The sequence below is a fragment of the Sus scrofa genome, chromosome 8 (assembly GCF_000003025.6).
Source record: "Sus scrofa isolate TJ Tabasco breed Duroc chromosome 8, Sscrofa11.1, whole genome shotgun sequence".
Lineage (NCBI taxonomy): Eukaryota > Metazoa > Chordata > Mammalia > Artiodactyla > Suidae > Sus > Sus scrofa.
In genome coordinates this window covers 124519663-124544316 of record NC_010450.4, presented here as the reverse complement: position 1 = coordinate 124544316, position 24654 = coordinate 124519663, and the positions used below count along the sequence as shown (strand labels likewise).

Here is a 24654-nt window from a genome sequence, read left to right as displayed (position 1 = left end):
GAATAGGGCTTCAAGAAGCCTGTATTTGAAAGCCCGAAGACTGGACTGAAGGAGACCTGGTTCTCTGCTTAACTAGAAAGAAGGAGGGTAGTCACTGCTCTGCTAGGCCTCCTCTTTGCCTGAGGAGATGTAAGAGGTACCAAAACAGCCCCTTATCTCAGCATAAGATTGACGTGTATTTTTTAGAGTCTCAGCTCTACCTCCTAGGAACTGTGTGGCCTTCAGCAATTTACTTCATCCTTCAAAACCCACGTTGCTCATCTGCTTCATGTGGATAATAATGTTATCTCATAAATGTGTGTGTGAGAATTTAAGACGATACATTATAACCCGTAAGCTGCCTCCACGCCTGGTAGATAGTAAGTTCTCAGCAAACGAGTTGCTTTTCTGTCTCCAGAAAGGCAAAGCTCATGAAGTTCTGGTCCCTGACACTTTGCTTTATGCAGGTTTTGCAAGTCTGGGGGCTCATCTTTTGAGTCCGGGTGCTTTGGGGTGACGTAGACATATCCAGGCCTTTCAAACCGTGGAAGAAAAAAGAAAATTGTGAAGTTTTGAGACACAAAGGGAGCAGACGTGGTAAACAGTGATCACTTGATTGCATGATAAGAAGAAAGGAGTGACACAGACGTAATGAAAACTTCAGTGGTTGGCTCTGTGTCTCTTGTCATGTACCCACCAGCCCCCCCCGTACACATGCATCCGTCCAGCCAGCTGGTAGCACCAATGTTAGACACCAAGGAACATTTGATGGGAGCTAGATTGACATTGTCCGTGCCCTTGGGATGTTCCCAGAGCCTTTGTCTTGAGAATGAGAAAGGGAGAAAGAACAGGAGTGAAGTGAGCATTTCCTATCCGTCAGACCTTGTGCATTCATGATCTTAGGTAGAGAGGCACATGGAGGAGGGAAGTATTAACATAGAACTATGCTCGGCCATCTCAGCAGAGGACAGAATAAATGGGGAGTTGGAATGGTCTGAGCAAACTTTTGAACCCTCTGGTCCTTTATGATGAAAGATGGGCGCGAGTTTACAAGAAAGGACAATAATACAGGCTCCACATTTTTATGAAAGAAAACCCTTAGTGAATTTAATGATGCAGCGAATATCATGGGCCAACCTGGCGGGATCGTCTTGTTCAGATAGAAAACAATGCAATTCCTATAAAAGACGGTTTAGGAGAGGGAGTAAGGGCTTTTCTGAAAGATGATTCAGAGCAGCAGCCTCTGAAGACAGAGGCTGCTCATCCTTTTGAGCAGTGCCGTCAGAATAAGGTCAGAAAGAAGACACAGGTAGCCTGCTCTTTTGAAGGACAAGAAGAAAAAGGTAGAAATTAGATACAAGGAAAAGGAAGGGAGATAGAATTTCAGCGTGACAAGTACCATTTCCCCACAGATGACACGCTTTCATATTTCTTAACGCTTCTTTCAACAGTACCTATTTGTTTCCAATGGTAACACATTCCTTGTAGAAAGTTTGATAGATGCAGAAAATTTGAAGAAGAAAAAAAAAAAAAATCAGACAGTCCTTGCACCTAAAAGTCGTGGTTAATATATTTAGGTGTGTATACTTTTCCAGATTTTAAATGTGCAAAAGCGAGTTCTTATGATTGAGCAGAAAAAAATGTAAATCTGACATTTTGTTCAAGTAGAAGACATTGCCAAATTTATTATGAGATTCATAACCTCATATTGCAGTAATAGAAAGAGTTACATTTTTTGTGCAGTATGAGTTTGGGGTGCATCTGCCAAATTTGCATTGGGGTTTAATTTTTTTTTTAATGTGGCATACAAGCGTCTTAATAAAATCAGACGTATATTTGAGATGCTAATTGAATTAGCATTTGGAAATTAGGAAAAAAGCCTCGAAGAGATATAATAATATGTTTCATTATGTTTTCTAGTCATTTTAAAAAATGAGATTGTGTCATTTGGGAGCATTTTTTTTTTTTTTTTTTAATGTAGGTGGTTTGCTTTTGTTTGTTTGTTGCTCTTTTGCAGCCTGACCTGGTCTCTGGTACTGACAGCACTTTCCATGGAGCCCAGTTGGTTAGACTTGTATTTCCTCTTCCCAAGAAAATAGTAACATTCCTAAAACCCTCTTGGCAGGTATAGTGGAAGAGTATCAGCTTCCCTACCATGACCTGGTGCCCAGCGACCCCTCCTACGAGGACATGAGGGAGATTGTGTGTATCAAGAAGCTGCGGCCCTCCTTCCCCAACCGGTGGAGTAGCGACGAGGTGAGGCTGGAGGTCACTGTGTAGCTGTGACCAGTGTCCAAACAGACTTGTCTCCTTCTGCCAGGATTCCCGATGCTCATGACACCAGGTCGTTGTGATGCCGAAGCTGATGGGGCCTCATGGCAGCGACTGAGCTGGGTGCGCTGCGTGCAAGTTGCTGTGCCTTCTCCGGCTTGATCTTGCCACTTCCAAAATTCATGGCATGGGGTCAGCGTTTCACCAGCATGACCCATGACACTGTTTCATTTGTTGGTGACGTCCTGACACTTGCACACAGGCTATTATTTCCCTGCGTGTGTTTGTAAAACATGGTGAATTTTCTCCACGACAAATGTGCGTACAGCACTCATGTGTGTTGACCAAAGCAGAGCTGGCCATCTGGAGAATTCGGCTTACCGTACACAGAAGTAGTCCACGCTGAGCGAGTTGAGATGCCTGACCGTGGCGTGGATCTTGGTGAATAAGGATGATGCGATGCTGTGTGAATAAACCCACCGTGGGCCGGGCTCTGAGCAGGTCCACGGTGTGAAACCCAAACAGGTCTAACAGACTTGCCAGGAGATGAGCCGGGCGGCTGGCCTTTCTGGCCCCATCTCCTCCTGCTCCCCCGCGTCTCCATCACCCGCTGCGCCTCTAACCACACCACACGCCACCCCCTACCCTGCCCCCACACCCAGGCCTGGAGAACCCCGGGCACTCAGAGTGCTGGGACACTCAGGGAGGGGGGTGAGCATTCCCCCCCCCAAAAAAAAGGTACCAAAGCCAGAGCAGACAGGTGGGCAGAACACTGTTTATAAACTCATTCTTCCGTGCCACACATCCTTTTAAAAATAACCTTTGGTTCCTTGGGTTTGTGGCTAGTTACTGAAATGCTAAATAAGATATATGTTTCCAGTGAGCTGTGCAGAAAGCTTTATAAGAGGCTAGAGTCGTATTGTTTGCAAGGTGGTTATGAACACTGATATTCCTCAGAATCCCTGCACAGAGTCCCATTCGAGGATTTCTAATGAAGTGAAATGGTGCTTTTCAGCACGGAGACCAATAATTGATGTACCACAGGAGAACGCGGGAGAAAGCGGTAGCGAGGCTGCGTGCAGGTCATTCATCTTGTGAAATGCTGCAGGGTGATGCTATTAGTACAGCAGACAGCTGTGATTTAGGAATAACCAGGTTTGTTTGAATGCTATGAAATTAGATAAAAGATTGAAGCTTATCAAGAGTTACAGCCAGTTTGGGAGTGTGCCGTGGAATACACACTCCTGGGTATTTTTCTGTCTATTCACTCTGCCTTCAAAGGTGCTCATCTACCATCAGCAAAACCACCTGCTCCCTCCAGTCACTAGGAAGACGTGAAAATCTGTCAGAGACATTGACCATTGGCATGAGAAATGAATGCTTATGGAACTTGGTGTCTGCCTGGCTTTAACAATATCTTTTAAAAATAGAGTCAAACTTGAGACACTCCAAACTAAAAGCCAGTGTCAAGGGCTGACCTTGCAGAGGGTACATTTCTCTAGAGTAACGCCAGTTTCCCCTTTCCTTCCCACAGTGTCTAAGGCAGATGGGGAAACTCATGACAGAATGCTGGGCGCAGAATCCTGCCTCCAGACTGACAGCCCTGCGGGTGAAGAAAACACTGGCCAAGATGTCAGAGTCCCAGGACATTAAACTCTGACCTGAGGGCAAGAACAAGCATCTCTGGAGGAAGCCGGTAGATACTCGTTGGTTTGCAGGCCGAGCAAAAGATGTTGCAGAAGCATCCACAGTACAGACTGTGAACATCATCCTGCTTCCCGGTGGGTTCAGCCTCGCCACCGCTCGGGGTGCAGCCCAGACAAGAGAGAAGCTCCCACGAATTCATCGCCTCTGTTCGCAGGAGGAAGAAACCGCTTGGGTTCCTTGTTCAGGATGTGATGCGTGTTGCTTTCTAAGAAAGCCCTGGATTTGGGGATCGCCTTTTTGTTTTTTCAAAAGATGCTTTAATTTTGCCAAAATGAAACAAACAATGCAGATTTTTTTAAGGTTTATACGATTAGAGATTAAATAATAACAACAGACGTTCTTCCGGGAACCTCTACTGGACGGTAACTTAAAATACGTTTCCATTGACAAACTGCGTTGCACTCTCCCAACTGAAAGACAGTCTGTGACGCTGGAGAACAGGATGGAAGGCATCTTAAAAGGCCCCTGACCCCTGCTGCCCCCCTGCCTGCTCAGACCACTCCTGCCAGCCCTGCCCAGGGGCAGCCGAGGCAACGTGAACGCACCTGGGAACCAGCCACCTCTGGTTGGGGACCACATTTGGGGGTTCCTGCAGATGCCCTTTTGCAGCTTTCAGGGGATATGGAACAAATGAAAGTTTTATGCGACTCTCTTAGCAGTAAATGTTGACACTGTTCTTCACAACCACTTGCATGTCTGATTCTGTTAGGCATTTGCTTTTCCCTGATGAAATCCCTTCCTTTTCGTTAAACACAAACTGAGCTTTTTTTTGTGCAGAGAAGTAACCCATGCAATCTTTTGATCTCTCAAATGAAAGGATCGATATTCAGTTTAATGGCCATCAGGTCTGTTGAAGACAAGGGGCTTTAAAATAGAGATCATTTTGCCCTCTGTGCTGTAAGAAGATTGGGTCAAAAAGGTACAGCATGAGGGTGAAGGTGCAAGTGGCTTGTTTCTTACAGACTCCGAAGAGCCAGTCTCAGGAGCCCGAGGGGCAGCGCGTGCACAGCTCATCGTGTGTGGACAGAGATGGTTTCTTTTGGTTATTGTCTGCCTTCTTGTGTCTGAGTTAAGGGAGGGAGGGGAATCGTGTGTCCGGTTAATGTAACTAAATTTTTAATTTAAAAATAGATAAACCTAACCTCCAAATGGGACAGCAGAGAAATGATAGCAGAGGCTGCAAAATACCAGGGCTGCTCTGATTCTTTTTTCCGGAAGAGATACGGATCGAGTATGTACACCTTCCGTGATCGTTTCGCATCTTAGGAATGCTGACGCTATTTTATTTTATTCTCATGATGTTCAATTTCCTTTTTAATTTATTGGTTTTTCCTTCTCTGTGGCGCTTGTGCAAAAGCATCTCCTGGCCTCTTCCTTGCTGTGAGGTTTTAACTTTTGAGCAACATGCGTCCCATTGTTGACAGGGCCAGTAGTCCTTAGCAAGAGGAACATGATAACGGCTAAGATGTACACACCCCTCTCAGCTTTATTCATTTCCGTCCTGACTGTGGTTTTCTTTTGCTGCTCAGAAATTCCGTAATGTTTAGTAAAGAATTCGGGAGTACCTCCCTTTGCCCTTAGAGAAAAAAACAAAAAAACAAAACAAACCACACAAAAAGGAGATGTTCCTTCCAGAATCCTCCAGGGGGCAGTGTTTCCTAACATTTTCGTTTCACCACTGGGTGGCTGAAGGATGGAGGGTTTCTGAAGATGTGACAGCTGCATGAAAAAAGAGGAAGTGTTGTCCTCACTGCGGAAGTGGACTGGCCGCTGGTGGCTTGGTCCTCCTGAGAGCGTCGCAGAGCAGAGACTGGCTGTGAGCTCCTCGGACGGGTGGGGAGAAGCAGGAGAAGCAGTGCTGTGTGTTCAGCACCCACTTGGTAACCACCTCTCGTTTGTAGCGAAGACAGGATATTTTCTTAATCCTTGACTATGCCCAGAGGTTTCTGTTTTTTCCAAGATTAAAAACAGTTGGTTCTAACTATACGTGTAATCCAAATGCCGCTTTGACTGATACTAAGGTACCTGAAGAGCAGTGTAAAGGTTCCTTTCTTTGGGTCAAAGCAGATTCTTTGTGAGAGCTTAGAAGGAGTCTGGGGTTCCAACAACGTGTGATAATCCTTGGAGCCTGGGAGACAAACTTCAGTGCCTCTAATCGGATCATTTACAAACGAGTAAACGTGTGTCAGTGAAGTGGCGACATGCTTATGTTTATTTTCCCTAAATTTAAGTGATCTTGGGTTTAAAATGTGTTTTATGTTTGGCAAGTTCTTACACATGGATATCTTCAAATCAGACTATTTTATAGGGAGGTGATGATTTGAAAATAAATTTCTAGGAAGGTGTTGGTTCCTGTGAAGAAAGAGAAGAAATTAAAATTGTACGCAAATTTCTTCTATTTTGTTTGTTTGGTGGCTTTGGAAAAACATGGACAGATCACTTCCTAATCCCCAACCTGATTTACTCACTACAAACATATAAAAATTATTCCTGAGACACTTAAAAAGACCCATTTAGTTATTATAGTCTTTCAAGGAGACAAGAATTTATTTATGATTAGATTTTCCTTTGTATCTAACCAAAATTCACCTTGTTTAGGGAATATTAAATTGTTTTTAAAGAGACTACCTACTCAGTTCCAAATAATTCATTTTGATTTTTAAGCTTCTCGTAGCTCAGAAGTGAATTTATTTTTTATTTTGTCGTTCAATAGAATAGTGGAAACCTGGAAATAAAGTAGTCAGTTGCTTACTTTCAGGATTATTTCAAAGAGTAAGATTTTCTTCTAATCGCTCCCCTGAGAAGGAATCCTAACATATTACTTGTTAGCTAATATAAGTTTTGTACACTAAGATGTTCGGGTTTATAGTTTATGTGTGTATATATTATATAAATATGTATGTATATATAAATATTATGCTCAGTTTGGAGTCTGGCACAACTCCATTCTGTGGATTAGAGAGTAAAATATTATGGATGATAAAGTACTAAATGAAACATAATATTTATTTATAAAGGGGTGTAGATCTTTCAATCACAGGCAACAGCTCTATAAAAGTTGTGTGTGAGGAGACAGGCCTTTGACCTCCTGGAAAGCACTGCTCAGAAGTCACTAGTGACCATTCTTTTTATTCTCAAAATAAAGCTTCATAGAAAACATGCTAAGATTTTATTTACAGGGAATTCTTAGATGCATTTCAGTTGTTGTATCGTCAGGCAGGGCCAGCACTGAGTAATGATCGACCCCCCTGTTTGTAGAGTCACGCGTCTTGATTAGAAGTTAAGAGTTTTATGTTGTTGGTCTCTTCTGGTTCTTTTTTGTTTGTAGGCGGAAAGGCACTGAAAAAAGTACAGCTTTTAAAACTTGAATAATTCTCTAGGTGTATCTCCTTAGGAAACTTCGTGACGTAGCCACGGAAAGGAAAGACGTGGCACCAAAAGTGACTTCATTTAGAGGTTATGATTCCTTTTGTAAAATATTAAAAAAAAATGCCATATTTTTTGGAGAAAAGTTAGACTATATAAGGGATTCTGTTGTTTGTTTCTAAAGAAGACTCGTGTTCTTTTGGGGAACCAGTGCCTTATTGAATTTGTACATACTGTAATTATTCAGGATGAGGGAACAAACAGTTGTGTTGTCTTTGTTACAAAGTGTATATGGCTTTGTTTTAACATTCCCCCAAATAAAACGGTTTCATTCTCCCCTTGGAAAGAGCATGTCTCTTATCTTAGAGTTGTGCCCTTTTCTCGTCTGAAACATATCCCACTGTAACAGGTGGGAAAAGCAGGTGATGCAGGTAAGTTTGCATGTTTCGTGGCAGGAGGCAGGACAAGTGCTCTGCTGGCTCCTATTTTCTCTGTCCTCAGGAGGCAGGGTCAGGTGGTGAGAGGGAGAGGAAGGGTAGAAAGGACGGTGGTTTGAGAGAAGTGACCAGGTCTACAATTGCGCTGTGGAAGATCACAGCTGGCCCAGGGCCCTCTGGCGATCGACGATGCCCTGTGTCTTGGTGGCCAAGGTGTGGCCTCTGGACCACCATACAGCCCACGTATGAATCCAGCCTCTGCTGTTCTCCTAGTTCTCTGGCCGTGGGCATGTTCTGACCTCTCAGAGACTCCATTACTTCCCCTTGGCCGTGAGAATGATGTTAACCTCTACTGCGTGGAGTGGTTCTGAAGACGGATCGAAGTCATCCATGCACCGGGCAAGAGGTGAGCGGTGCCCTGTTACTGAATGTCAGTTGTCGTTGCCCAGGCCTCGGGCTGCTCTTCTGTGGAGTTTTACGATTGTATTTTTCTATCAGCAGCCCAAAGGCAGGCATGGAGCCCGTGGCATGGAATGGCAGCGATGGGTCATGGAAAATGAGAACTGTCATCTTGAAGGGGACATCTGACGTGGTCCAGAGGAGGGAGGGGATTCAAGAGGAGGCAGCTGATGGGCCACGAGCAGCTAGGTCAGAGGACGAGGAGCCACGCTGGGACGGGTGGTGTATCAGCAGGTACTGAGCAGGCGCTGTGTTCAGAATCCAGGTTTCAGGAGGAAGAGCGAGACCGAGGACAGGCTGAGGGTGGGATCACAGGGGTGGGCGGGCAGAGCTGGTTACTGGACAGGATGGTTGGTGATGAAAGAGGACCCCCAAGCCCGGGCCTTTGGATCTATCTTTGTGGATTGGGAAGCCCCCAGGATGGTGACGTCTAATGACGTGCAGATTGTAAGGCAGGATTCTCGGGGGCCACAGGAGGATGGGGCGCGCGGTCAGTGAGGGGCAGAGAGTGCAGACAGGCTGGGGGCGCTGGTGTTCAAAGGAGCGGGGGTTCCTGCAAGGACAGTGGCCTGGCAGCAGCACAGCAGTGTGAGAAAGACCCCATCTTCCTCCCAACTCGGGGTGCCTGGGATGTGGAACAGCCAGGTTGTTGCTGTCATTTCTGAATCCGTGTCCCCTGGAGAGGCGAAAACCCTCTGCAGAGGGAGAGGGGAGGTGTGAGGTCCTTGGTCCACGGGCTGGGAGTCCTGGAGGGCAGGATGGGAGGTTTGCTTTTGACGGCATCCATTGGACACTGGATTTAGGGAGAGGAGACCCAGAATTGTTTGGGCACAGGGAATTTGGGAAGGCTTGCCTCTCAGTTACCGGGAACTCCGGAGTTTGTGAGTGAGTGGCTGTGTTTAGCCAGCTGCGCTTGTGCCAAAGGGATTCATCCCAGTATTGGGTTGAGGTTGGTTGAACTCCTATTGTGTGGTTTTCACTTTCTCAAGTAGAACTTCGTAGTCTGAACCCCCTTTGTCTCCCCCTCTAAAGGGGGACCAAAATACCCACCTCAAGAGGCTTTTAGGAGCAACAGAGGAGGTGAGTATGTGAGGTGTGTGGGGGGTCCCCGCCAGGCACACAGCAGGTGGCACACCTCTCCCACCCTCTCTGCACCCGCGTCCATAGGCTGGGGGCCTTCCCCGGACTCAGGGTAGTAACTGGCAGCCAAGGAGAACAGCAGTGATGTATAGGGGACCCTGCTCGCAGAAGGACTTTGGTTCCCGCCGAGTAGTCCTCCTGCCCCAGTTTATGATGCTAACCTGGTTGGAGGGAGTTCTGGGGCTGATGAGGGGTCTTTGCCGGGGCCACATCCCAGAACTTTCCAGGCATCCCAACCTGGAGGGGAGCTGGGCCAGCCCCCCAGCCAACTACACCTGGAAAACGTGTGCATGCTTTCCCGGGTGTGTTTTTGCCAACAGGAATCCCAGCCACCCAAGCTCCGCAGCAGCGCTCAGGACAGTGGTGTAAAGTGGAAGGGGGTAAAACAGGAGGAAGTGGCGGGTCCTGGGCTCAGTCTGTGCTGCCCTGTGCTTCCTGCATGAAATGCTGTTTTGCACTTGTAGTTTCCATTCTGGTGATGGACTCACATAGTTAAATTCTGCACCACAGGACCCACCTCTCCCTCCTGTTTTACCCCCCTTCCAGCTTACACCTCACCACCACCTCCTCAGCCCTGCCCCGCGGGTGCTCTGTGACCCGGGCCTCGAGTGGGTCTAGTTGGGGGCAGTGCGTCCCTGCAGGTCCCGTTGCTCCCAAGCTCCTTGGCTGCCGAGGGGCAGGGGCAGGCAGGAGCTGCCCCTGGAAGCTGCTTCTCCGTCCACCAGGCTCCCTGGGAAAAGCTGTCCCTGCACCCTGGGAGCCTCTTTCAGGCCCATGCCCCTGAGGCTGAGCAGGTCAGAGTGGCACTCGCTACGGCTCTGGCATCGTGTTCCTGCCCCCAACACCCCTCCCACCCGCTTCATTTCCAGCCCCAGAGCAGCTGCTTGCAGGTATCATTTAAGGCCAGGCCTTCTGAGGTTCGCGTGCCCCAGGGCCTCTGCCCAGCTGTCCCCCGAGCTGCCCAGACCCATGAATTCAGATTCCCTGAGGGTGAGATCCAAGCAGTCATACTTTTTCAAGCTCCTCACGTGGCTCCAGTGTGCAGAGAAGCTTGAGAAGCATCGTTCTAGAACCTTCCGGAGCCAGGGGGGATTGTAATGACCATCAGTGCAGAATCTAAGAGTTTCTCTGTCCTGCTGCAGGAACCCTGGGTGACTCCTCACACGGAGGGCTCTGTCAGGAAGACACGAGGGAGGCAGCGCTCTCTGTTGCTTATAAATATAATTTATTCCCTGTTGAAAAATCCTTTCTTACATTTTGTACACAGTGGCCGACAGAATAAATGCGGGCAGATTTACAAAGCAAGGGACTGCAGGGGAAATGGGGCGCGACGGCCAGGGAGGGAGAAGAGGCACAGCTGGAGCTGGCACCTCTGGGCCTCCAGGGCAGAGAGCACGCCTCCGCGGGGGATTTTCTAGAAAAGGAATTGCATAGAAGAGCCAGCAGAAGGAAACTCCACCACAACAAAAGACGTGTTCCATCTCTGAAGAGCCAAGGTTGTGTCATTGTGTTGACAAAAGAAGAAAGAAAAACCACAAAGCACAAAACCTTATTCTGACATTTCTGCAGCTGAACTGGTCCACAGGGAGTGGCGGGTGGATGACACGGCCCTTGAGCACAGACTGCTGGGGAGTTTTTCTCTGACAAACACCGGTTGTCATCTTTAGAAAGAGCAGAGGAAGGTCACGAGCTTACGAGAGGTCAACATTAAACTCAACAAACACGTACAATACTGTGACATCTCACACACACTCACACACACACACACACTCACACACAGATGCCACTCCCTGCAGTGGAGGGTGACAACGGTCTCACCACCAAAGGGAGGCCTGGGAAAGAGCAAAGGGGAGCACGCTAGTCACACGATCAGCTTGTCACAAGGCCTGGAGGACTGTGTTTGAATTTATACCCCACATTGACAGGTGTCATAGGGACGTTTGCAGTAGAAAAGGGCAAAGGCATTTTTCACTGGCTGCAGCCCGCTTGCTCTTTCATGCTGTTCTAAACAGGTTGAACATCTAGGACGTTGCTCTGGTCGTGATTCTCGGAGGTTGCATCACTGCGGGGCTGACGTTCAGAGGTCAAGGGCTCATCAATTCTTAGGCTGCATATCAGCAAAATGTGCCTATGATTCATATTCTGAGCTCCAGTCCCGATCGTGAGTCCACCCTGGGTCAGTGCCATCAGGTTCAGCCGCAGCTCTGATAGTGCCAAGTCCAGCAGACCTTTGGAATGTAAAGTTGGCACAGAGGATTTAAGCATCATTTGTAAAAGACCCTGAAGTGTTACAGCCTCCAGCAACCTAGGAGTTTGCTGAGGCAGAATGCGAAATGGCACATGAAAAGGCTGGTGTTCAGCAGCAAGTGCCTGGGCTGGTGGGCATCTTCCTCATGTCCTACTCAGCAGCTGGGAGGCCAAGACTCTTGAGGCATTCTGCAGAGATTCCCGACTTGGGATTCCAGAAGATTCCTGGCTACCTCATTGCAAAACACAAAAGTGTACAGCAGGCTGGAAAGTAGCCTCTTACTCCTGCCTGATTTTGTGCCGGCGCATTTGTGGCGTTCATGGCCTCCCTGGACCAGAGGCTAAAATAGGGCTAGGCGTGGACTTTGGCTGCATGAGCCACCTGAAGATTAAGTGGCCCGTTGACAGGCCCTTTGAAAACCCTGGAAGCAGTGAAGTCTTCTGAAGACAGATTTTTAGCGTAGGTTTTGTGAAAATTGGGGCAAGCACAAAATGCTGCTAAGACTAAAGGATCAGGAAGTTATTTGTAGAGAAAACCTACCTAGTGACATACAAGGCCCTCTCCCTATTTTTCATAAATAGGAAGTTTTAGACATGCATTCTGGAAACACTTAGGACTCCACTTGCTTTATTTGACCTGTATGGACACAGGCTTGAATTAATAATGGGTACAATGTATTTTTTCCCCTTATGCCTTATTTCCTTAAAAAAAAATCATTGACGAGGCCAGGGAACTATTTCAGCACAGCCAGAGATTACATAGATTTCTTAAAGAAACAGCACTTCATTGCACGGAGGCAAAGTTCAAAGGAATTCAGTTACCACTCGCTCAGGAAGGTTTTAAAAAATATGAAAAACCAACCCACCGCAGTGTAATAGTTGGTCCTATGAGGCACTCCAAAGGTGAAACCATGCGTTTTTACCTTGAGCTACTATTTCCTATTGGATCCATAACATTTAATGCTCACTGACCATCGTATTTACAAATGACTGACTTTGAGCCTCAGCATTCAGCGTCACAAACGCTCTTCCGCTCTCGACGAAGATGGATAAAATCCAATTTCATTTTGGCTGTCTCCTGGCTCCTCCTTTCTTTCAGCAGCCTTGGACTTGTCCTGCGATCTCTATGACAAACTAAAGACTTGTCAAGGCCGACTACTTGGAAAAAGCCAAAGCTCACATGCAACCTGAAGTCTGGACGGATAAACTCTTTCTACATACTTGATACGCTTGCAGGGATCTGTATTTGACCCACCGGGGCAGCGCGTGTCGTGGTGAAGGCTTGTGAATTCTGAGGAGACAGTGCCATCCCTTCCTCAAACATGAGTGACAGAAAAGTAAGTGGACCAGGAGCACAGCTGCTGTGTCCCCGACGGTTACACACAGAAGGGTACATTAGCTTCTCTGTTCCTCTCCAGAGAAGCAAAAAAAAAAAAAAAAAATCTCGATTTTACCATTGGAATGTTTAAGATTTCTTGTAGGAGAGGGGCCCCTAAAAATTAGGACGGACCATGTAGTTTCCACAGGGTCCCGAACTCACTCTCCACGATGTCACCCTAAAGACTGGTTCTACTGTTTCAACCTACAAAGTGATCGTTTACATAAAAATGGCTAATGGTCTTGCAGTTTAGCAACAGGCCTCTCACTGCAAAATCGGGCCTGCCTTAGAAAAGCTTCACCTTGCTCCGGTGAGGATGGGCGCTCCCCGGGGACTGAGGTGCAGGTTGGTGGTCATGCTGTTTGGGGAGGTGAGCGCCTTGGTGTAACGTGTCTGGGGACACCTTACGCCTGGTATCCATTCTGAATCTCACTTCTATTCCTTCCCCATCCCAAGAAAATCCGAACAAGCCTGGTGAGAGGAAAATAAAACAGGATGAGACGTCTGCCTTGAGGTCTGCCAGTTCAGAAGAACGGAAGCTAATTGTGTTCTCCTTAATGACCAGAATTTTCACTTCACTGGACGTAGTATTTGCATTTGCAGACATGAAATGTACTTCTAAATGGATATTTTACCCCTTCGATAATAAATATCAGAGAACTAAAAGATTTAAAAATCTCTAAAGCCCATTTCACGTATGTTAAAATGACACGTCAAAGACTGTTTTGTAAAAGTTTGTATTTTTATTATTTCTATATAACCAAAACCCAACTTGAGACATGTATGAATGCATAATCGACTAGGCTCATAATTTTTGATAGGGGTAAGAGAAGAAAGTGAGACTAAGGAAACTATATCTGAAGCGAAAATTTCCCCAACACTGTTTGTTGTAAAGGTCCTGTCCACTGTACAGGGACTCCTTCCCTTTGTCCAGCAGCGTTTCCTGAGTTACTCTATTACACTCGGGGTCGACGGTGTTGTCCACCACTAGATGGCATCATGCACAAGTGAGAGATTGGGGTTTTTTTTTTCCTTCCAGATGAAGCCAGCCAGTCTTTCCTCACAAGCTACAGGGAAACCCAAGGTGGAGTTCCCGTCTGGGGATGGCTGATGAAGTGGCTCCCTAGCTACTTACTGAGCTGGTGAGTCCCGACCTGCTGAGTTGCGTGCAATCTAACAGCTCTTACTGCATCCGCCAAGAAGGAAATCAGACTTTGCAGTGTAAATTATTTGATGTCTCTGGTGGGCTGTACATAAGGAAGCTGCCATTCGCCGGATAGGGCACGGGAGGGTTCTGTGACTGCTGGGTCCCTCCAGTGTAGGGAATCAACGGCAGGTCCCTTTTCTGGTGCCGAGACACAGAACCAAAAACACAGAGCCCCTGAAGTCAACCCCGCAATGGCTTCACAAATAGTTTGGCTACGTTCTAGAGTTCTGTGTTGACGGCTTTTTGATGACTTGACTTGCTTTTAGTCAGTTTTGGAATTAATTTGTAAACTATGTTTGCTCCTCTTTTTTTTTTTTTTTTCTAATTCTTGATTTCCATAGATGACAGTCCCCCAAACCAGTAATGGTGAGGAATCTTGAAGAGTGTGATTTCAAGATGCAGCAATGGGTGACAGCTCTCTTTGCTTTTAAAAAATATTTACATTTTTAATGTAGAATACGCTTTTACTATCTTTTGGTCAAATATGCATTGGTGTAAACTTTATCCACTGAACTTACTTTCTAGTGCAATCTTTTGCTTTCACAGTAAGTGTGAGATGTCTTTATATATGGTACAGAGGGGTGGGCCGAGAGAGATTATGACGCAGGCAGCCAAAACTGAAGATACAAAGTAAGAGGCATGAAAGAAACGGCTCCTTACCAAGGTTTCAACAGAGGAACCTGGGACTATGCAAAAGTTACCAAAATAGCCAGGTAAGGAACACCATGGGGAAAGAAGGGGAGAATATATAAAATTATTTTAAAGTCACATCCAGTCAGTAACCTGGATACATCCCACTGAAAAGTAAACCACAGCCCTGCTTTGCAAGTTCTGATTCACACACATGGGTGCTTGTTGTTCAGTCTTGGTTTTGGCTGCTGGGCTGTTTGTTGACTCTTTATTCCCCACCTGCTGAATGAACTGAATCCCTGCATTAAAAGCAACAGCCTGTGATGGTCCTTAGGGGATATCATAGTTTGCACAAAGTCATCTGTTGGATAACTATGTTTCAGTTAAAAATTTTTTTAATTAAAAATTTTTTTGACCAAGACAATACTAGAACATAATTTGCAACTAGTCAGGAAGGCATGTGGTCCCAAGAGAAAAAGAAAGTGGTGATAAAGGGATGCCATCTCTCAGGGAACCACGTGATGCGGGGACACAAAAACGAGACGGGGAAGCCTGACAGGTTAGAATAATTATCCTCCAAGTCGGAACGCTCCGAAACGCATAATGCAACCAGAGCGAACGATTAGTTGCATCTCCGAAGGGTCCAGGTCAGCGTCCACTGTGGTCTTCGGACTGATGGAAGGGACCGGCGGCATCACCGTGGAAGTCGAGCATTTTAGAACCTTCAGCGGATCGAAGCCAACCCCTTCAGTGTGCAGGTGGGGGAACGGAGGTCCAGCGAGGATGAGTGACAGAGCTAGACGATGGCAAACCCAGCATGAGAGCTGGCCTCCTGATTCCCCAGTTCCGAGGCTGTTCCTCCAACCGCACCGTCTCTGAGACGGACAGGGGACCCACGGGCGGCTGGTGGGGCTGCGTGAGCTTCGATGGAGAACGCGTCTCAGGCCAAGACCCAGAGGACAAAGGCCCTGCCCGAGAGAGAACAGACTGACGACGTCAGTGAGCCCTGACCACCTTTCCAGGGCAGAATGATGGAAGAAAGATAAAAGGTCAAAGAAGCAATGCTTGTTTAATCAAATTGCGGACCATGCCCGCCCTGTTCCGTGAGACAGTGCGCAGGTTAGGTCCATCCCTAACGACTAACAGTGTTGCTAACAAAAACAGAAGTTAAAAGAATATCCTTTTACTAGAATACCTGTAAATACTCGTCAATAATAATAATAAAAATGATAATACCTTTAAAAAAAAAACACTTGCGATTGCATATTACAAACACACATGTTGTGAAGAAATGCTTGTTTGTGGCTGAACGTGAATCACGGTCTTCCCTGCGATGCTATAGCTTCACTCCCAGAGGACATGAGAGGAGAGCCCTCGGGAAGAAGGAGGCTGAGCTATTTCTCCGTTACACTTAAGAGTCTCCGCTTCCCTGATACAAACAGGAACACTGGTTCTACACGTTCTAGAAACAGGACACCGATGGGAGGCTTATCGGACACACGAGTGGTAGGAAAAGTCTGTGATTTCTCTGTAAATGACTAATCTGAAAGAGACACAGCAAACCGTCCACAGCTTCGACTTCAAATGATTTAAACAAAAATAGAACGAGCCATGGACAGCGTCTGCATCCCTGTCCAATTTGATGTAAACAACGTTTGTAGAAATTGGGTTTGTTAAGAAAGTTTATCCATAGATCTGGATAGCAATAAAAAGCGTTTCCTAGGAAACTGTAAGATCCTGTACCACACAGCATACAGCCCAACTAAGAGGAAAATTAGGTTGATTGCTAAATTCAAGATACACATTTGTACAATTGTTCTTAACTCCTGTGACCACGGCCGAGTGGGAGTGGGCACATACAGGGCAGTTGGGTCTGTTCTCCCTCCCCCGCTGCAGTCTTGCCTGTGGAGCATCGGTCTAGACTGGGTTTCCTCCTCCGCTCTGAGCCCCTGGAGGGCCACGGACCCCCTGCAAGTCTGGTGCTTCATTCCCAGCCCCAGCCCGGGTCAATACTGCCCTTCTGTCGCTAACGACACCACTGTCTCATGTCTTCCCATTTCCTCCAAGACAGCTGCCAGCACGCTCAGGTTTCCATCTGGGAAGTTCTGTGCTTCCCAAAGATCCAGGATGACGCCAGTGGGGCTGGATTTGGTGGCAAAGTAATTCAAGTACCTGTAATTGGGGAGGGAAAAATGTGCTGAATGCTGTGATTTACGCATCTATTTTCCTTGCAGGTTTTACTCAAGCTTCTGGTCTCCGCATTTCTGTAACGATCCGAGCCCCATTTGAGAAACTGTGGCTCATGGTGAGCCGTCCTAAACAACTAGCCCACACTTAATTAGATCAGGCCCAGACAGGAGACGTGATGTTTAACTTTGTTAACCTCAACTCTGAGTAAGATAATTTAAGAGACAAGATGTGTATGGGTCACATCCTAAACAGGAAGTCAAGAGACTTATGTTTTCTTTCCAGCCCAGGCTCTGATCATCTTTGACAGGTCATGCCATGCCCTCTGCTTGGTAGTGATGGCAACATCCTACAGAGAAGAGGCTCCTGAGATTTCTTCATAACTTAATAGCAGTGCTGTGTTCAGCATGTTAATTACTCATCCAGCATTAGGAACAATAATTAATGAATGGATACATAATTTAGGGGGCGTTAGCCTATCAGCTTCGCAAAGTGGATTACAAAGCGTGATACATATAAATGTCAGATAAGCCCAGGATTTCTCTCGCTATTGTGTTTGTAAGACGACGGTGCGAGATGCAAGGCAGGAGAGCTTAATACATGTTGGGAGAATGCAAAGTAAGCAAACCTACAGATGGAGAAAAACGAATGTTGCCCTAAGTCTAGCAGTTATCTGTGCTGGAGCCCTGCCTCGAACAGGAACTAGTCTTGGAGCCTGACCTCACCCACCTGTCCAAGTTTAGCTTATGGGCCAGCATCCTCCAGTCATGACCCCTCGTCTGTGGGGCATCCAGGCTGCTACAGAGCTTCTGCCGGATTGGGGGAGGGATGCTGAAAGCGCTGGGCCCCGTCATGGTGGTGATGGTGCTTGCTGGATCCAGCAGAGGCAAATCAATGCCGGTAGGTTCCTGTAGTTCGGGCACAGAAACGACACAGCGTTACTTCTGAAGACAAAAGCAGTGCTTGTGGAATCAATCAACATCAAGGTTTGCTTTGAGCGCTAAGAAGAGAAGGAGTGCTATTATTCCCCTTCGTGAGAATGGCTTCTTCCTGCCTGAAAGTTATAATTCTCTGTAACCTGGCTGAGAGGAAGAGGTACATCTTGAGCTGACTTTGCATAGCCTTGGATTTATGGGTTTTCCGTAAGCACTGGGCTAGGTGGGAGGCTCAGGTGTAAGTCAATAGCAGCTCTTCTAATGGGATCTTCCAGGATGAGAGGGAGAATATCAATACTCCTAAAAGTTTAGATTTCAGGAGAGGAGAAACGTTTCAAAAGGCAGTTCTTTGAGAAGGAACAGATGTGAGATTCGAGAAACTGTCTGACCCTGAAGGGAACGCCCTGGGCAAATGCTCCAGTAAATTCTCCCTCTAACCCCTGCTGAAGATGGCTCAGTTCTAATTTGGTTGAATGAAATGGAACACAGCTCTCTTCTAAATGATATCAAATTAAGACTAATTTCTTAAAAGAAAATGGTGAGCAGAGTGCATTGCCCTGGGGCAGGCTGCTATCAGAATCTTCAAATTGCTGTACACCCTTATTTTTGTAAATCTAATTTTAGTAGAGAAAAACCATCAAATGATCTTAAGGTAGTTTCAGCTCATAAAACAGCACAAATGCAAAAATCTGAAATTCATCTGCAAGAGAAACTCTAATCAGTTTCTGATCACTTCTGCTGGTTGCAAAAGCAAATGTTGCCTGGGAACGATTAAAGCAATAAAAGAAAATCCACTTAATCTACTTTAAATGTCATCTTTTTTTTTTTTTTTTTCAGTGCAGGTAACTCCTTGGTGAACATAATTTGTTGCTGGAGGATAAAACAGTCGCACACAGGTCCCGCCCTCAGGAAGTCTCGGCCCTTCCAGGGCTCAGCTCAGGTCAGTCCTGGTCGCCCAGAGCCACCCAAGCCTGCCAGCCTGCACCGTGGGGGCCGCTGTGTCCCAGTGTCCCGGGATCAGCAGCCAAGGCTCACTGTGAAGCCTGTACAACTGCACTGCACAGAGTCCATCCCAGGCTGTGGGGGGCACGTTAGAGCAAAATGAATCTTGTGCCCTAGCCCCCACAGCGCTATCGCCTGTGATCATAGTATTTGGCCTCGAAACCCAAGGCTTGGCAACCTGAGTCTCCAAGGGTTCGTTTCTGTTACCTCCAGCACAGGCCAGGATGTGAAAAACCTGGTAGGAAACACAGGCGCAACCAATGGGAGCTGGAGTCCCTCAAGCCCCAAGACCTTTCCCCGTGGGACATGGTGCTCCTTCCAAGGGACCATCAGGCCCGAAGGTGTGACCAAAGGCGACCAGGAGAGTAATCTGAAAGCCCGTGTTGCTGGTTTTCCATGGATTTATGCTGATGTCCGAGCCCCGGTGCCCTACACTGATTTCAGGTATAAAATGAGGGGTGGGGTGAGGGGGGCACCCCTTATTCCACAGCTTAGTGCCACCGCTCACTTTGATGTCCTGCTGGCTTCTTGTCTGGACCAAAGAACACGGCCTAGAAAGAAGCCCCGCCTGCCCCGCCCTGGCTGGCAGGGGAGGCTGAGTCCGCAGCAGGAAGGGGCTGTCCGGGTAGCAGTGACTTGCGGCCCCCGATGTTCATGCTGTTGGCCACCCCAACTCTCCTGCATACCTGTGATCAGTCCCTCGAGCCAGACTCCTTTTCCTAAGCCCGGGGCTGGCGTTTCTCCTGCTTTCAATCAGCAGCACTAAACAGAATGCCTACCACGTGATCAGACAGGGAAGGGATGGAGATTGGCGCGGCCTGCCTGGCTAGCTGGCCAGCAGCCCCAGAGAGGCCGGCAACCTTCAGAGCTGGCCCTGCGTGCAGGAGGCCGTGGGCTCCCAGCACGGACACCCTGCCCCCTGCCCCCCCGGGCCTGCCTCACTCCCCTCAGGCTGCACCTTCCCTGTTCCTAGCGCCCTTCTCAAGGAGGTACCTCTGCTAGTTCTGCTGCCCTTTCCTTTCATCTTTTCCAGGCAAAGCCCTCAAAGCTGGGACCGTCCAGCACCTTCCCTGATCCAAGATCCCCAAAGCCATCCCCCTGGAGCCGTCTGATGGCACCTCCCTGGGCTCTCCTGTCATCCTCACAGTCTGCCCTGTGTACAGGTGCCTTCTTTGATACCCCAAATTTCTTGCAGATGAGAGTATTTCTGTCATCTTCAGAACACCTGTAATCCTCAGGGGAGTACCCTGCCCATGGAAGCCACTCCAGCCCTATTTGTTGAAGTGAGAGAAATCTGTTTTTTAGTAGAGACAGAGGACGCCAGCCCGCAGCGTAGTGCTGAGCTTCCTTCCAGCTACAGAGGGCCAAGCCTATGCTTCTCACCGTCCAGTACTGAAGGTAAAGCAGGCGTGGCTTTCAGGAAGGTCGGCTCACACATCCACGTGCCCCCCCCCCTTCCTTTGACACGGGCCTTCCAACCCTGAAGCCCCAGCCTTAGCTACTGTGCCAGTTTCTATCTGAAACAAAGCCAACAGGGCATGATTTCTTGTCTCTCTTTTAAGATGACCCCAGCCTTGAAGGTAAAGGTAAAAAGAAGGATATCTAGATTCATGTACATTTCATCTAATAATTTCAGTTGCTTGGAGTTCTTCCTCTACTTCCAGGTAAAAGTAGAGTTTGCCCCTGCGGAATGCTTATTACAGTAATTGTTTCTGATATTGGTACCATCTGTCTTTGATGTTACGATTCCCTTCGTTACACATATGATTTTTCACCATTAGCCACACAGCTGCTCTGGCATACGTGTTCACCCCTCCACAGGAGAAGGAACTTTCCGTGCCTGGATTCTGACTCTTCCTGGAGTCCCTTAGAAAAACCAGATTTTCCCAAGGTTGCTTTTGGGAAACAGCGGAGGTAAGTACGAAGCTGGCTCTGGCCGAGTGAGGCTCCGCCCGTTTTTAATGCTGTTCTTTGCACACAGAAGCGCCAAGTGTCAAGAGTCAGCCAGGGGGTAACGTCTTTGTCTATAGTTTAAAGTCCCCCAAAGACGGCAATTTTCCCCGCTTCTCTCATCAGTGTCCCTAGCCCTCTAGGAAAACAACCATTTATCGTCATTTACATCCTGACATTCCTTCATCTCCACACTTAAACTTCATCTCTGTGGGGCTAAAGGCTTTATCTCCAGTGGCGGACTCTCGGGCCAAGGCACCCGGAGAGGAACAGGTACCCAGTTCTTAACGTCCCCGTGGTCTCTGTCAGGCCCAGCCGGGTCTCTGCCTGTCGGGAGAGGCCAAGGGCTGAGTGGCCTCCGAAGGGCCGAGAGCCTTGAGTGGTGGGTGGCTAGGGGAGGGGGAGCAGCACATTCCTGGAAAGGCAGCGCCTCTCTGGGAGACGGGACCCTGCAGCAACGCCAGCCCACCTGCCAGCCTGCCATGTGACCCTGGGGAGGGGACTTGTCCAAAAGACAGACACCACCCATGGAGCCTTTTCTCTGGTAGCCTATGGCCTGTCAGTCACAGGGGACCCCTTCTCGAGCTTTTGATGCGGACCCAGGACTCAGGCCTCTCGGGTTGTTCATTAGCACAGAGCCTCGCTCCCCAACCTCAGTACCCAGCCCCGCTCCCCCTGCTCCGTGGGCCGCAGGCACTGCATTCAAATGCTAACAACCACAGTGGGACTCAGTGACCCAGAAGTAAAAGCGGCAGAGTACCCCTTAATCCCCGAAATCATCTGACTCGGTCCTTTCTGGCCCCCTCCTCTGTTAAATGTGCTTGTCTGTCACAAGGCCTCGGAGGAGGCTAAAGGGTTGGTCTCTCTCAGCTGACTGCCACCAGGTTGCAAACGACATCGTCTCTCCTCTCTGCTGGCACAAGAAAGACAGTCCTTCAACTGTGATCACACTAAGCATCCCTGTCCCTCCTCGGGAAGGGGCGGTGGGCCTGGTGGGGGAGGGCCCTCAAACAGCCACTCTTTGATTTGCGGCTGCAGCTGATCCACCTTTTCATCACACAGCAAACGCTCATGCCCCACAGAAAGCAAGCATCAAAGGAGCAGACCTCCGCGCCCCCCTCCAAAATTCCGCAGCCTTTGTTGTCACTGGAGCGGGGCAGTTATTGAACTTTGCAGACCTGCTGGGCCTGGAAAGTGAAAACACCCTCCCGAGCCAGCGGGGGTGGAGCTGTGGGCCCGAGAGATAGGCCGAGGCAGCGGCAGGCCCGGCGGTTGCCATGGCGCCCTGACACCAGATCGCGCCTTGTGAATGTCAGCGAGGTCTGTGACTAAAGTTGTTTATGAGTCAAAAGTCTCATGAAACGGCAGGAGGAAATGAGGACCACAGCTCGGCAGGCTGTGGGAAAGAAGGATGCTGCGGCGTCAAGGCTGATGCGCTTCCCGCCCGGTTTGCTAAGGAAGATGGGCTTTAAACACGACGTGGGGAGTGCGACATGCTAAACACGGTGACATTTCATTCGTCACTGTGCCTCAAACAGCGGGACAAGGAGTCTTTTACATCACAGACCATCCTGTTGTCGTTCTAAAATACGACAATTCGGTCCAGAGGCTCAGAGAGCAGCACCGACCTCAGCACCGCAGGCCCCAGAAGTGCTGCCTCTGCCCACGCACCCCTCCTTTTCCTCCAGCCTGCAGGGTTTCCACCCTTCTGACTCCAAGCTTTGGGGTCCCAGGTAACTGATAAGGCCATGAGCACCCCTTCTTGGCCCACAGAGAAGTTTTAAATAGCAATGATGACTTATTCCTGTAACAGGGACACAGAAGAAAGTCCCGTCCGAAGGGCATGAGGATCGCAGCGAGGAGGGCAGGGGGGCGGCCACCTCCACTTTCCTTCTATTTCTGAACAGTCTCTCCCACCCTGGGGAGAAGGGCCTCCTTTCTTCTATTTGGAGGATGATGTACAAGAGAGCACGCAGACCAAGAGATTGCTCCTTTCAACACGGAGAAAAAAGGAAAGGAGGAAAAAGGACGGGGCTGGCGGAGGCCCCTGGCTTCCTCCCCCCCACTGGGCAGGCAAAGGCAGGCGCGCTCCCGCGGCAAGAGTGAGAAAGGCAGGCGAGGGAGGCGCGGATGCTCTGGGAAAGTCACTCCATATGTGTGCTACTTAAATCGAAACTTACACTTGAAATTCAGATCTGTATAAAGAGGACATGATTTTTTTTTTTTTGTCTTTTCGTCCTTTTTTAGGGCCACACCCGCAGCATATGGAGGTTCCCAGGCTAGGGGTCAAATTGGAGCTGCAGCTGCCAGCCTACACCACAGCCACAGCAACGCAGGATCCGAGCTGCGTCTGCAACCTACACCATAGTTCTCAGCAATGCCAGATCCTTAACCCACTAAGCGAGGCCAGGGATCAAACCCACACCCCTCATGGTTCCTAGTCAGAATCGTTTCCGCTGTGCCACCACAGGAACTCCAAGGACCTGGTTCTTAAATTCATGTCACAAAGTATAAAAGACTTGTGTCTTGAAAAGGATTCTCTACTATATTCTTTTATGTATTTTTAGCTCTCTGTGTTCATTAAGAAATACTATTCTGTGAACAAGCAGGCCCCACGGAGAGCTTTTCACAACTTCTTGTGAGGCCTGCACTGAGATGCTTTCTCCCTTGTTCCCCTCTTCTGATCCCAGACCCACCGGCGCCTCTTACCTCTGAGACCGTGCAGTTTAGCTGGAAGATCTGCCCTTCTCCTTCCACCTGCCGCACACAGAGTTTGCAGACCAGCTCCACTGTGTTCAGGCTAAATCTTTCCAAAGTGAATGTGCAGTGGAGGTTTCTCTGCGATCCACTCCAGATGTGGTAAAAAGGAATTTCCTAAAGCGTAGAGAAATGTGAACCACACATGAGGGACTAACACTAAAAGCAACCACCTATCAGATACAGTGCTGCACACAGGATTTCCTTAATCCTCACGACAGGGTCCATGAACATCCCGACCCCCTTTTCAGATGAAAAACTGAGGCTCAGAGATGTTACATACAGCCCACCCGAAGCCCGACAGCTGGTAAGTGGCTGAGCTGAGATCTGAACCTAGGGAATCGGGCCCAGAATCCATATTGCTAACCAGCCTGCTACTTCCAGGTCATGCACAGAAAAGCCATTCTCAATGCTTTTTTTCTTTAAGGTTTAGACAATTCCCCAAATACAACCTACACACTCCAGTCATTGCCCATTAAAAGGAATCCCTGCCCTGGTATCCTGGAGAAAAGCATAGAAAGTCTAAAGGCTAATGCACTGACCCAGTTCCCCTTCATACCTACATCCCGTCTCTGCCCAGGACCAGGACGGGGAAAGTCAAGGCTCACTAACTGTTGGAAAACGGAAGCTTGATTAGCTGCCACAGAGAAGTTCTTGGCCTAAAAAGAACCAAGTCTCTAACAGTCATAACTGTCTATCACCCTAGAATCTTTTTTTTTTCAATAAAGAAATTGATCCATTAAAAAAAATGGGAGAGCGGAGTTTCCGTTGTTCAGCAGAAATGAATCTGACTAGTATCCATGAGGACGCAGGTTCGATCCCTGGCCTCACTCAGTGGATTATGGATCCGGTGTTGCCATGACCTGTGGTGTAGGTCGCAGATGAGGCTCCGATCTGATGTTGCTGTGGCTGTGGTGTAGGCTGGCAGTTACAGCTTCCATTTGACCTCTAGCCTGGGAACCTCCATATGCCGCAGGTGTGGCCCTAAAAAGACCAAAAAAA

At 48.2% G+C, this 24654-nt stretch overlaps 2 protein-coding genes across 25 annotated transcripts in view; one reads left to right on the top strand and one right to left on the bottom strand.

Moving 5' to 3' along the window:
* Window positions 1–7669, top strand: part of BMPR1B (bone morphogenetic protein receptor type 1B) — a 499194-nt gene extending 491525 nt beyond the window's left edge. For 22 of the 23 annotated variants that reach the window (XM_021100423.1, XM_021100409.1, XM_021100418.1 and 19 more), the window contains 2 exons: window positions 2105–2235; window positions 3785–7669. In XM_021100423.1, the coding sequence (XP_020956082.1) occupies window positions 2105–2235; window positions 3785–3910 (257 nt within the window). In that variant the 3' untranslated portion in view covers window positions 3911–7669. 23 annotated transcript variants of the gene reach the window in all.
* Window positions 10562–24654, bottom strand: part of UNC5C (unc-5 netrin receptor C) — a 384392-nt gene continuing 370299 nt past the window's right edge. For both annotated transcript variants that reach the window (XM_021100734.1, XM_021100735.1), the window contains 3 exons: window positions 23605–23769; window positions 17738–17916; window positions 10562–16993 (listed from right to left, as the gene is read on the bottom strand). In XM_021100734.1, coding sequence (XP_020956393.1) covers window positions 16828–16993; window positions 17738–17916; window positions 23605–23769 — 510 coding nt within the window. In that variant the 3' untranslated portion in view covers window positions 10562–16827. The remainder of the gene's footprint in view (window positions 16994–17737; window positions 17917–23604; window positions 23770–24654) is intronic.